This window comes from Ursus maritimus, unplaced genomic scaffold (assembly GCF_017311325.1).
Source record: "Ursus maritimus isolate PB19 unplaced genomic scaffold, ASM1731132v1 scaffold_33, whole genome shotgun sequence".
Taxonomy (NCBI): Eukaryota; Metazoa; Chordata; class Mammalia; order Carnivora; family Ursidae; genus Ursus; species Ursus maritimus.
Window position 1 is genome coordinate 2139729 of NW_024425897.1, and position 10425 is coordinate 2150153.

The 10425-nt window shown below is 60.9% G+C and overlaps 1 protein-coding gene and 1 long non-coding RNA gene across 3 annotated transcripts in view; one reads left to right on the top strand and one right to left on the bottom strand.

The window, feature by feature from the left end:
* AIFM3 (apoptosis inducing factor mitochondria associated 3) overlaps positions 1 to 10425 on the top strand; it is a 14234-nt gene that overhangs the window by 584 nt on the left and 3225 nt on the right. Inside the window, exons 2-16 of one of the 2 annotated variants that reach the window (XM_040619550.1) lie at positions 1872 to 2049; positions 5894 to 6107; positions 6361 to 6470; positions 6657 to 6766; positions 6861 to 6905; positions 7133 to 7229; positions 7309 to 7421; positions 7710 to 7796; positions 8200 to 8291; positions 8402 to 8532; positions 8636 to 8751; positions 8860 to 8931; positions 9006 to 9069; positions 9665 to 9741; positions 9848 to 9965. In XM_040619550.1, the coding sequence (XP_040475484.1) occupies positions 2019 to 2049; positions 5894 to 6107; positions 6361 to 6470; positions 6657 to 6766; positions 6861 to 6905; positions 7133 to 7229; positions 7309 to 7421; positions 7710 to 7796; positions 8200 to 8291; positions 8402 to 8532; positions 8636 to 8751; positions 8860 to 8931; positions 9006 to 9069; positions 9665 to 9741; positions 9848 to 9965 (1477 nt within the window). In that variant the 5' untranslated portion in view covers positions 1872 to 2018. The remainder of the gene's footprint in view (positions 1 to 1871; positions 2050 to 5893; positions 6108 to 6360; positions 6471 to 6656; positions 6767 to 6860; positions 6906 to 7132; positions 7230 to 7308; positions 7422 to 7709; positions 7797 to 8199; positions 8292 to 8401; positions 8533 to 8635; positions 8752 to 8859; positions 8932 to 9005; positions 9070 to 9664; positions 9742 to 9847; positions 9966 to 10425) is intronic. The other variant, XM_040619551.1, reaches the window with a different exon arrangement.
* On the bottom strand, positions 8216 to 9144 carry LOC121099910. Its single transcript, XR_005831637.1, has 2 exons — positions 8989 to 9144; positions 8216 to 8416 (listed from the first exon to the last, which is right to left on the bottom strand). It is a non-coding gene; the product is annotated as an uncharacterized LOC121099910 (long non-coding RNA).

The following is a 10425-nucleotide window of genomic DNA, read 5'->3' on the forward strand; positions in this document are numbered from 1 at the left end:
CCCCCCCGTTTCTGCCCAGCCTGCACTGGCCTGGGGGGATGATGTCCCGCGAATCAGGACACAGGCTCCTGGTGGGTAGTTAGCACTTGGGCACAGTTAACAACTTTTCAGCACTGGGTAGTTTGTGGGCAAGGGACAGCACTCCACAAAATCTTGGGGGCGCCTCCTGCTTCTCCACAGGCAAGAGCCTTAGCCTTAGAGGCATCGGCGCCCGGAGCCTGCACACATGGTAGACCGGAGAAGGTTCAATCCCCAGCAAATCTCTTTCCGGGCCCAAGGCCCTGGAGGGTCTAGGAACCCTGGGCACCTGGGAAGGGAGAAACCGCCTAGACAGGGACCTGACAGCAAGGGGAAGTCCCACCTTTTCTGATGTCTGTGGCCCAGCAGGTGAAGCCTGAGGCCGGGCAGGAAGGAGGTGGGCAGGGCTGAGCCCCAGGAGAAGCCAGGATCTGGGGAAGGCCCCCTTTGTGCCCAGGGAGGGGCCAGGCGGGGCAGGTGGTAGCCAAGTCCTACAGATGTGGGGGAAAGAGTATCGCTATGCCCAGGTGGCCTTGGCTGCCACTGGCTCCTGAATGTAATGGGTGCCTCTCGCGCAGGTAAGATCAGAGGCCAGGAAGTAGACGGTCCTTCCCAACTGTCCCTCCTGTCTTCTTGGCCCCCTTGCTCTCAGGCAGCCACTCAAAGCCCTTGCTGGGATCTGGGCAAGACTGGGGGGAGGTCATTTGTAAACAGTGCAGCTACACCTTTGTCCCAGGCCTTCCAAAGTCCAGTCTGTAAACTGCATCTTCCAGAAGGCCCACCCTGTGGCCTTGAGGACTCTTTGGCTGCAGGGATCTCTTTGCTGATCTGGTGACCTCTCCCCAAGCCCTGTGGCTTGCAGGGTGATATGGGGCTTCCTGGGTCCCTGCTCATCTTGAAACTAACCAAGGGGGGGGGGGTCTCCTGGATGCCCCTTCCTTCTGCTTGACCTTGGTGAGCCCTTGGCCTCTCAGTTTCTCCATCTGCTATTGATCGTGATCTCAGCACCACAGGCTTCGAGGGCATTTGTGAAGGGGGTGCTGTGTACAGGGTGGGAGCTCATGACTGCTGGGCATGGGCTGGGTGCCTGGGCTGCCTTTCCCCCAACCCCATCAGGCCTGGGCTGGCCGCCCACTTCTGTTCACCATGGAGCTGGGTTTCCCTGGGGACCAACCCCAGCCCAACCCCACCCCCCTAGCCTCTCCTGGCCTCACTCACACTGGGAGGAGGGGTGGAGGCTGGGTGGCCTCTTGGACCCCTGCCCCCTTTGCTGGGAAGCCTCCATCTACTGCTGGGCCGGGGAGGAAGAAGCAGTGGTTGCCCCTGGAGGAGGTGGGTATCCAGGGGCTGCCAGCCAGAGTTGGGGCCAGGACCTAGGAGAACTAAATGTCACCCCCATTGTAGGAAGGAGAAACCCCAGGATCAAGAGGGCTCTGATCTGCCTGAAGGGACCTGGGTTTGGACCCCAGGCATTGTGGCCTCCCTGAAAAACAGAGGGTCCCAGGGCTCCCAGGCTGCTGACTTTCCAGTGGGCTGCAGAAATCAGGATTTACCGGACAAGGCAGCTGTGGGGCTAGACTTAAAAGAGAGGCTGAGATCTGAGCGGAGGGCCCCCTAGGCAGTAGGCACAGCCCACAGGCAAAAATGGGAGGGGAGAGTGAGGGTAGGGAGCCTGGAGGTTCTCAGAAGGGAGGTGCCTTCCAGGGTCCGCTGCAGCAGTGGCTCCCAGCTCAAATGTCCGCATCTTCCGGAAGCCAGCCCCCCGCCCCCGTGTGTCTCTATCTCTCTGTGTCTCTCCCCACAACCCCCATCAAAGCCCTGGTCCCTACAGATGCCCCTTGTCTCCCCTGCAGGTCCTGGAGGCAGCTCCAGCTGGGATGGCAGCTCCAGCATCTCTAAGGGCCATGGGGAGTCCAGCCCCGCCGCCGCGGGGGGCACCCTAGGCCTCCCACAGCCTACCATCTGTGTACCTGCCCCCATTCATCTGTGGGCCACTCGCCATGGGTGGGTGCTTCTCCAAGCCCAAGCCAGGTACCTTCTCTCTTCTTGCCTCATTCTCTCCCCCTCCCTCCCCCAGCCCACCTCCCTCCTCCCTCCCTTTCTCCTCCCTCCCTCCCTCCTCCAGCCACCTTCCTCCTCCCCCTCCCCCCTCTGCCTCCAAAGTAGGTCAGGCTGGGCAGCAGGCTGCTCTGAATGTTAATTCCCTGCAAGCAGGAGGGGGTGGGGGCCTGGAGCATTCTCTTGGCCCCCCTCCAATGGGTCCCCCTCTTTATTTGGGGCTTTGGGTGCTTCTGGTGGGAATAGCCACTGAACCTTTCTCAGAAAGTAAAAGTTAGGGTTCCTCCTGCTCCAGGATAGGGCAGGGGGGCCTTCCCCTTAAGGCTGGGGAAGAGGGACTCTGAGGACACCCTCAGCCGCTGTGTGACCCAGGCCATGCGAGTTACCTCTCTGAGCCTGAGTTTCCCTCTCTACAAAATGAGCCTGACTTCTCAAAGTTGCCACGAGGGTGGAGTGGACAGATCACAGCCCTTTTCACCTCTTCTGATGCCCTGTGTGACCTTCGGCCGAGTTTCCCCATTTGTGCAGGACATCCTGCCCTGCCTGGCCCAAGTGGCTCCAGTTCGAGGTGGGGGCCTCCCGGGTGCTGAGGGAGGCCTGGGTCTGCTCTCCATGGAGGCTTCTGTCTGTTGGGCTCTCTCTCCAGCCCCTATTTTCCCTCTTCTCTCTTCACAACACTCAGGAAGGCAAAAGAATGGAGATATGTCACAGATGAAGAAATGGAGGCCCAGAGAGGCCTCTCTAGTGGCCAGTCAGTGCCCACCCACCTGCCACCCCAGCTACCCTGCCCCAGCCGGCTCCCCTTATACCTGATACCCATCAGCTCCATTACCTTGGAACGCATGAGGCTTTTCTCCTTATCCTGGGTCTGAGGGAGAACTTGGGGACAAGAGGAGACCTTTAATGCCCTGACAGGCAGAGGGAACCCCCTGCACCTGCCTCAAGGAGCCAGCTGTCCCTCCCCCCATGCCCCTGCTGTGAGTACCCAGCCCTGGGCCCGATCCCACCACCCTTCCTGGCTCCACGTATGACTTGGGCAAATGATGGCCATTGTCTTTGCCTCAGCCTTCCCCCCACAGAAGTGGGCAGGAAAATGCTAGCCGGTCTGGCCGGAGGCCAAGAGCAGAGGATACTACCTGCAGCTTTCTTTAAAGGCCCTCACCAGGCTGGCCTGCCTGAGACCCCTGGCCACCAGCAACCAGGTCGGAGCTGGCAGCTCTCACCACCCCAAAGGCAGTGATAAGAACTTGCGTTCTTGAGCCCAAATCCAGCCCTGTCCCTTCCTGGCTGTGTGGCCCTGGGCAGATGACTTCACCTCTCTGGGCCTCTGTGTTCTCATGTATAAGTGGGGTTAACACTTTTGCCTCGCCCCCCACCCCACCCCATGCAGACTGTTGTGATTAGCACAGGGCCTGGCACACAGGAAGGAGGCATGTGCAGAACACTATTATCCCCTCTTTTGGGAGGTAAGCTCCCTATGCTCAGGACTCCCCTGTGGGGCTATGGCAGGAGGGTAGGCACCCACACTGGGCAGGTCAGGGGTAAGGTTCAGGGAATTTCAGGGTGCGTGAATGAGAGCATTTGGGCCATAGAAGTTCACCTGGGGTCAGGAGGGGCTACAAGGAGAACAGAGCAAGCTGAAGGTCTTTGTGCAAACTCTTTACCTTCTATCTTGCTCGACTCTGGCTTGGAGAACACCAGCACATGTTTCCTGAGCTCACTCTGTACTCCCCATGTTCCACTGGCTCTATGTTCGTGATAAGAAGTGTTCCAGGGCAGACCCTTGCCAAGCTCAGAACTAGAAAGAAGTGCAGATCTCTTGGCATCTAGTCACTTGCCTTTTATTAGGCCACAAGTGCCACTTAAAGGCTTTCCCTTTTTGCCATGGCTGCCAGGAGGCTCAGAGCTAATCAATAAAATGCTACTACCCAACTTCATCTGTTGAGCTTCTACTCTGAGTTACATATATTAAATCCTTCAGTATTCACTATCACCAAAGAGATAGGCACTGTTCTCTGCTTTATAATGAAGGCATCTGAGGTCCAAAGGGGATAAGACAGGGGCCCGTGGTCACATGGGCTCCTGGGAATCATGAGACTAGGGTTGATCTGGCTCTGTGGGTGAGCAGAGACCCCCTCTCCATCCACCTTTCCACTACTGGCTCTGACTTGATGGCTTCGCGTTAGACTGCATCTGTGAGCTCCTTGGAGCCTTCTGGAAGGAGGTGGTGGATGCAAACAGTCTGGCTTGGCTGTTATCTGGGCCCCTGCCAAGCTGTTCCTGTGAGCTTCCTCTCTACAGTTCACATAGCTGGTGTCAGCTGAGTTGGGAGTATTTTCCTTTTTAAATCTTCTCAAAACATTCTAACACCATTACATAAAGTATGGAAAATGGAGGCAAAGAGCCCACCCCACCCTCAACCCCCCTCCCACCTGGGTGGTGTGCTCCGGGGCCCCGCTGGAATCACGGAGCAGACCTTCACCCCTGCCCCCTGCCGTGCCTGGGCCAGGCTAAGGGTTGGGACTTGAGGATAAGGGGGTGCGGGCCTGCCTGCTGGGCTCCGGGCCAGGCCAGGGTGGGAGATGAGCACAGCATGAGGGGAGGCACATGCCGGGAATGGGCACCCGGAGGGGGCAGCACCTGAGCTGTCCAGGGGGATGGGCAGGAGTGAGCCAGGGCTGAGAAGAATGGCAGCCCAGGCCAAGGGAAGCGCATAGGCAAAGGCCCAGAGCTGTGACTCCATGTCCTGTTTCTGGAGCGTCAGGTCTGGGGTGGCGGGGATGAGAGGTGAAATGGGGAGAGGCCTGGAGGCTCCCGTGCCTTGGGAGTTGGGGGAGGCACCTCCTGCTTCCCCATCAGGCCCATGCTGTGCCAGGGGCTTAGCTTCCATCACTCAGCCCAGGAGGCCGGATTATCGCTGCTAAAAATTCTGTTTATTGTTCCCTTCTAATTAGAAAAACACCCCAGGCACATTTTAGGGAATTTAGAAAATGCAGAAAAATATAAAGATGAAAACGACAGTCTCCGGCTAACTGCCTGCTAGAGTGGGCCCCATGGGCACTCTGGGGAAGTGTCTTCTGTGTGGAGGCTTCAAGAGGTGGGCCCCGCACCCCTCTGCACATACCCCTTTGGGTGGGGGTCACGCCCAAGGCCCCAGACCCCAGCACATGAGAACATTGAAAACCCAGGGCTTGGCAAATGATGGATTCTTAAATTGGTGAGCATGGGTATTTTAAGAAGTTGAAAATACATTGTGTACACTTTTTTTTTTTTTTAATTAAAAAACAAACCCTCAAACCTGTGGGAAAGTTGCAAACAGAACAACAGACCGTCTGTTTGCTGTCACCCAGATTCACTGGGCAGGAAATGAGCCGCACCCAGGTTTGGATGCCCTACGCTCACTTGAGTCAGGCTCTGCGCGTGCCCTGATCCTTCAGGGGTGTCCTCCTCCATCAGGGGCCATGCCCTTGGGGTCAGAGCAGGGCTCAGGGCACCAGTATTCTCCGTCCCCCCCCATAGATTCTTGGAGAAAAGGCAATGTCAAGGTCAAAGGACCCCCAGTTGTGCCCCCCTCACTCATGTGTTACTGAAAAAGAAAACATGCAGAGATTAACTCCAGCCAACACAGCTCACCCACCTGCTGCCTCTGTTGTGCTTCTCGCCTGTTTTAAGGCTCTCTGCTGATGGTGCAGGGGGCTTTCTGGAAAGGTGGAGGCGTGGGAGAGAACTCACTCCAAGGGACCAGCCCCAGAGCTGGTGGGGTAGGGAGGGGGTGGGCCAGGCTGGGGGCTCACGGTGCTGTCCTGCCCACCCACAGTGGAGCTCAAGATCGAGGTGGTGCTGCCTGAGAAGGAGCGAGGCAAGGAGGAGCTGTCGGCCGGCGGGAAGGGCAGCCCCCGGGCCTACCAGGGCAATGGCACAGCCCGCCACTTCCACGCTGAGGAGCGCCTGCCCGCCCCTCACCCCTATCCTGGCGCTCAGGACTGTGTGGAGGCCGCTGTCTGCCACGTCAAGGACCTTGAGAATGGCCAGTGGGTGCTGGGCCTTGGGGGAAGGTGGCGGGGGCCGTCCGAGGGCCCAAGATGGGAAGGCGAAGCGCAGGCTGTGGATGGGGTGGGCTGAGAGGCCTGGAAGGGGCCTTTGACCAGCGCCTGCACCAGCCACCACTGTCGTGGCCTCTCCTGGTCTGGGCCTGCTCCCCAGAAAGCTGAACTCTGGGAAGAGGTGTCCACCGGAAGTGGGGCCTGGTGTGTGGCCTGAGGTCTGAGTGCAGCCCCTCCCCAGGATGCGGGAAGTGGAGCTGGGCTGGGGGAAGGTGTTGTTGGTGAAGGACAACGGGGAGTTCCACGCTCTGGGCCACAAGTGTCCACACTATGGCGCGCCCCTGGTGAAAGGTGAGCTGTCCCAGGACACACAGGAGGTGGGGTGGGACCTCCCTGAAGGGTGCTTGGGTCCTCCTTGGACCCTCAGAGTCTCATGTATTAGTGGGGTCTCCTGGGCTGTGGGGAAGAGCCAGCAGCTGCTGGGACAGGGGAGAGGGACTGTTGCTGGTGCGCCAGCCCAGCACCACCCTCCCCCAGGCGTGCTGTCCCGCGGCCGGGTGCGCTGCCCCTGGCATGGCGCCTGCTTCAACATCAGCACCGGTGACCTAGAGGACTTCCCTGGCCTGGACAGTCTGCACAAATTCCAGGTGGGGCCAGGCGGGCAGTGGGGTGGGAGCCTGGGAGTGCAGGGCAGGGGATGGAGCCCCCAAAACCTGGTCCTGAGCAACACAGCCCTTGCAGGTGAAGATTGAGAAGGAGAAGGTGTACGTCCGGGCCAGCAAGCAGGTGAGGGTGTGGCTTGGGGCTCAGGCAAAAGGGAGAAGTGAGGAGAGTGTCTTGGCCCAGGGATCAGCATGTGCAAAGGCCCTGTGCCTGGGGAACGGAGTGAAAGGCTACATGGTGGGGATGCGGCTGGACTGCAGCTGCAGGACCCGGCCTGCTGGGATGATGGCACAGGGAGGATGTCCGTGACTCCAGCTCCCAGCTCCATTCCGCTCTCCGGCCACCCCCAGGCCTTGCAGCTACAGCGAAGAACCAAGGTGATGGCCAAGTGTATCTCTCCGAGTGCTGGCCACAGCAGCAGCACCAACGTGCTCATTGTAGGCGCAGGTTGGTGGTGGGGTTATGGGGGGCAGGGTGGGGTGGGGTGGGGGAGAGATGGTCCCTGACCCCAGCACCCTCCCCTCAGGTGCAGCGGGCTTAGTGTGCGCAGAGACACTGCGGCAGGAGGGGTTCTCAGACAGGATCGTCTTGTGCACATTGGACCGGCACCTCCCCTATGACCGACCGAAGCTCAGCAAGGTGGGAGGAGGGGCAAATGGGGCCCAAGCAGGGCCCAGACCCCTAGCCCTCTGGGCACAGTCAGCCCCTCTCAGCACCTTGTCTCCCCTTGGGGCTCCGGCCAGCGGCCCTCTCTGCTCTTGCCAGTCCTATCTGTGGTACCCCCAGAGAGATGCGGGTTTGTTGAATTCTATCCCACAGCCCCTTTGTGAACGGGGCCCAGCCCTACCCTCCCTAAGCCTTGGGTCCTCTGTTGCAAAATGGAACGGTGGCCACCTGGCCTTATCTCAAGATAGCTATCTCCTGCAGTCCCTGGACGCCCAACCTGAGCAGCTGGCCCTGAGGCCCAAGGAGTTCTTCCGGGCCTATGGCATCGAGGTGCTCACCGAGGCCCAGGTAGGGGGCCGAGACTTGGAAACAAACCTGGGGAAGTCTTAGTGGGAACCACAAATGAAGTGAGGCCACGTGGACCCCTGGAGGTTTGGGGGCGGGTGTCCTGCCCGCTGGGCCCTGCTGTCCAGGCACCTGTGCTCCGGGCCTGGACGGCAGCACCAGCTCTTCCCGGCAGGCTTATGGGCACATGCAGAGATCTGCTCAGGGCTGGGACGGGGGAGCGTGAGGACGGCTTTGAGGGGAAGGTGGTGTCTGAAGTGTCAGGAGGAGAAGCCGGGAGGAAGGATGACCCAGGTGGCAGGAACAGCCCCGTGAACCTTCTGTTCAGAGGGTCTGGCAGGAGTGGGAGGGGCAGCCAAGTTCAAGTCCACGCCCAGGCCCAGACTCTTCCCCACGGGGGTTGCAGGTGGTCACAGTGGACGTGAGAAACAAGAAGGTCGTGTTCAAGGATGGCTTCAAGCTGGAGTACAGCAAGCTGCTGCTCGCACCAGGGAGCAGGTGGGAGGGTGTCTCCCCCTTGTCCCCTGACGGACACTCTGCAGGGCACCAGCCAGGATGGGAGGGCTTGGGGTGCCGGGAGCCCCTCACTGATGCTGGCCACGACTCAGCCCTAAGACGCTGAGCTGCAAAGGCAAAGAGGTGGAGAACGTGTTCACTATCCGGACCCCTGAAGATGCCAATCGTGTGGTGAGGCTGGCCCGGGGCCGCAACGCAGTGGTCGTGGGAGCTGGCTTCCTGGGTGAGCGGCCAGGGCTGGTGGGGGCGATGGTCTGTGACGGCTGGGCGGTCCTGGCCCCGGGAGGTGCAGGGTGCCAGCCTGCCGTCCACCACCCCGGCCCCAGGGATGGAGGTGGCTGCCTATCTGACCGAAAAGGCCCACTCAGTGTCCGTGGTGGAGCTGGAGGAGACGCCCTTCAGGAGATTTTTGGGGGAACGTGTCGGTCGTGCCCTCATGAAGGTGAGCCCACCCCGGCACCCAGCACTCAGCCCCTCGGAACCCCAGGCACCCAGCCCAACCCCTGGCCACGCTCTCATGCATGGACTTCTTGCCCACCTGCCCTCCCAGATGTTTGAGAACAACCGGGTCAAGTTCTACATGCAGACAGAGGTGTCCGAGCTGCGGGCCCAGGAGGGAAAGGTGGGCCCTTCGTCCTGCCCCCTCCCTCGGTCCCAGGAGCTGGGCCCACCTGCTCACCTGCCTCCTCCCCACAGCTGAAGGAGGTCGTGCTGAAGAGCAGCAAGGTCGTGCGGGCTGACGTCTGCGTTGTGGGCATTGGTGAGCGGGCGGGCAGGCCGGTGCCAGGGAGCACGTGCACACGCTCCGGACGGGCCTCGGGCCAGTGCCTTCCCCTCCCTGAGCCTGGGCTCCACGTCTAAAAATGGCCACCCCACCCGTTCCCACCTCCCAGGGCCGTCGGGGGGTGGGTGTCGCACATTTAGCCAGGGCTTGGCGTGGAGGACGCTCCCAGTGACCGCTGCCCACGGATACTCACCTCCACGGCCTGCCCCACGTGGGCTGCCGGCCACAAGCCTCCAGCTGGGCCCTGCTCCAGTTGAGGTGCCAGGACGGGGAGGGACAGAGCTGGGAGGTGGCAGCATAGGAGCTGGGGGTATGGCATGCCGCCCCCCCCGCCCCCCAGGGCTTCCCGGAGTCTCTCGGAGGAGGTGATAGCTGAGGCCGGATGGGAGGCCAGCGGTCTGGGGGGGTCCAGGCGGAGGGGGCAGGACGCGCGAAGGCCGTGGGGTGGGCAGCCCGTCGGACGATCGGTGTGGGGCGGGACCGTGGTGAGGGAAGGGTATGGGTCATGGAGGACGATGAGGCGGAGACAGAAGGCACCAGGGGACGGACATGGCGGCCCCTGTCCTGTCAGGCGCGGTGCCCGCCACGGGCTTCCTGAGGCAGAGCAGCATCGGTCTGGACTCGCGAGGCTTCATCCCTGTCAACAAGGTGGGGCCGCGCCAGCCGGGCAGGGCGCTGGGCTGGGTGGGGGTGGTGGCAGGTCCAGGCCAAGGCCCCCGTCCCACCCACAGAGCCCCGGGTCCTCTCCCCACAGATGATGCAGACCAACGTCCCAGGAGTGTTTGCAGCTGGCGATGCTGTCACCTTCCCCCTGGCCTGGAGGAACAATCGGAAAGTGAACATCCCACACTGGCAGATGGCTCATGCCCAGGGTATGACCAGCCCCGTGGCAGGATGGGGGGTGGGAGGCTGTCCCAGGGTCTCAGCCTCCCCCAGGCCCACCCCCCAGTTGTTGGCCTTGGGTCCTGGTCTCTGGGTTAGCCTTTCAGGGCTCGGTGGTGGCCTGTCTGACCAGCCAGTTAAGAGCAAGCCCTGTGGCCCATCCATAGACATCCCCCTCCCCACACCCCATGCCCTCAGGACACCCCCTCCGTCTAGCCCCAGTGTCCCACCCCACCTTTCCACCAGCCTCTTCCTTCCTTTTACCCTCACCAACCTGTGCAGTCACCCAGAGAAAGAAAGCGATTTAGTAGGATATGGGCCACCTTCCCACTCAATGTTTCTGTGTCCCTCGGGCCGCTCGACTGTCTCTGTGAACCCAGTTGCTTCATGCTGGCCCTTGGGAGGCAGCCATCTGGGCCTGGGAACTGGGCTCAGTGGGGAACCGAGTGG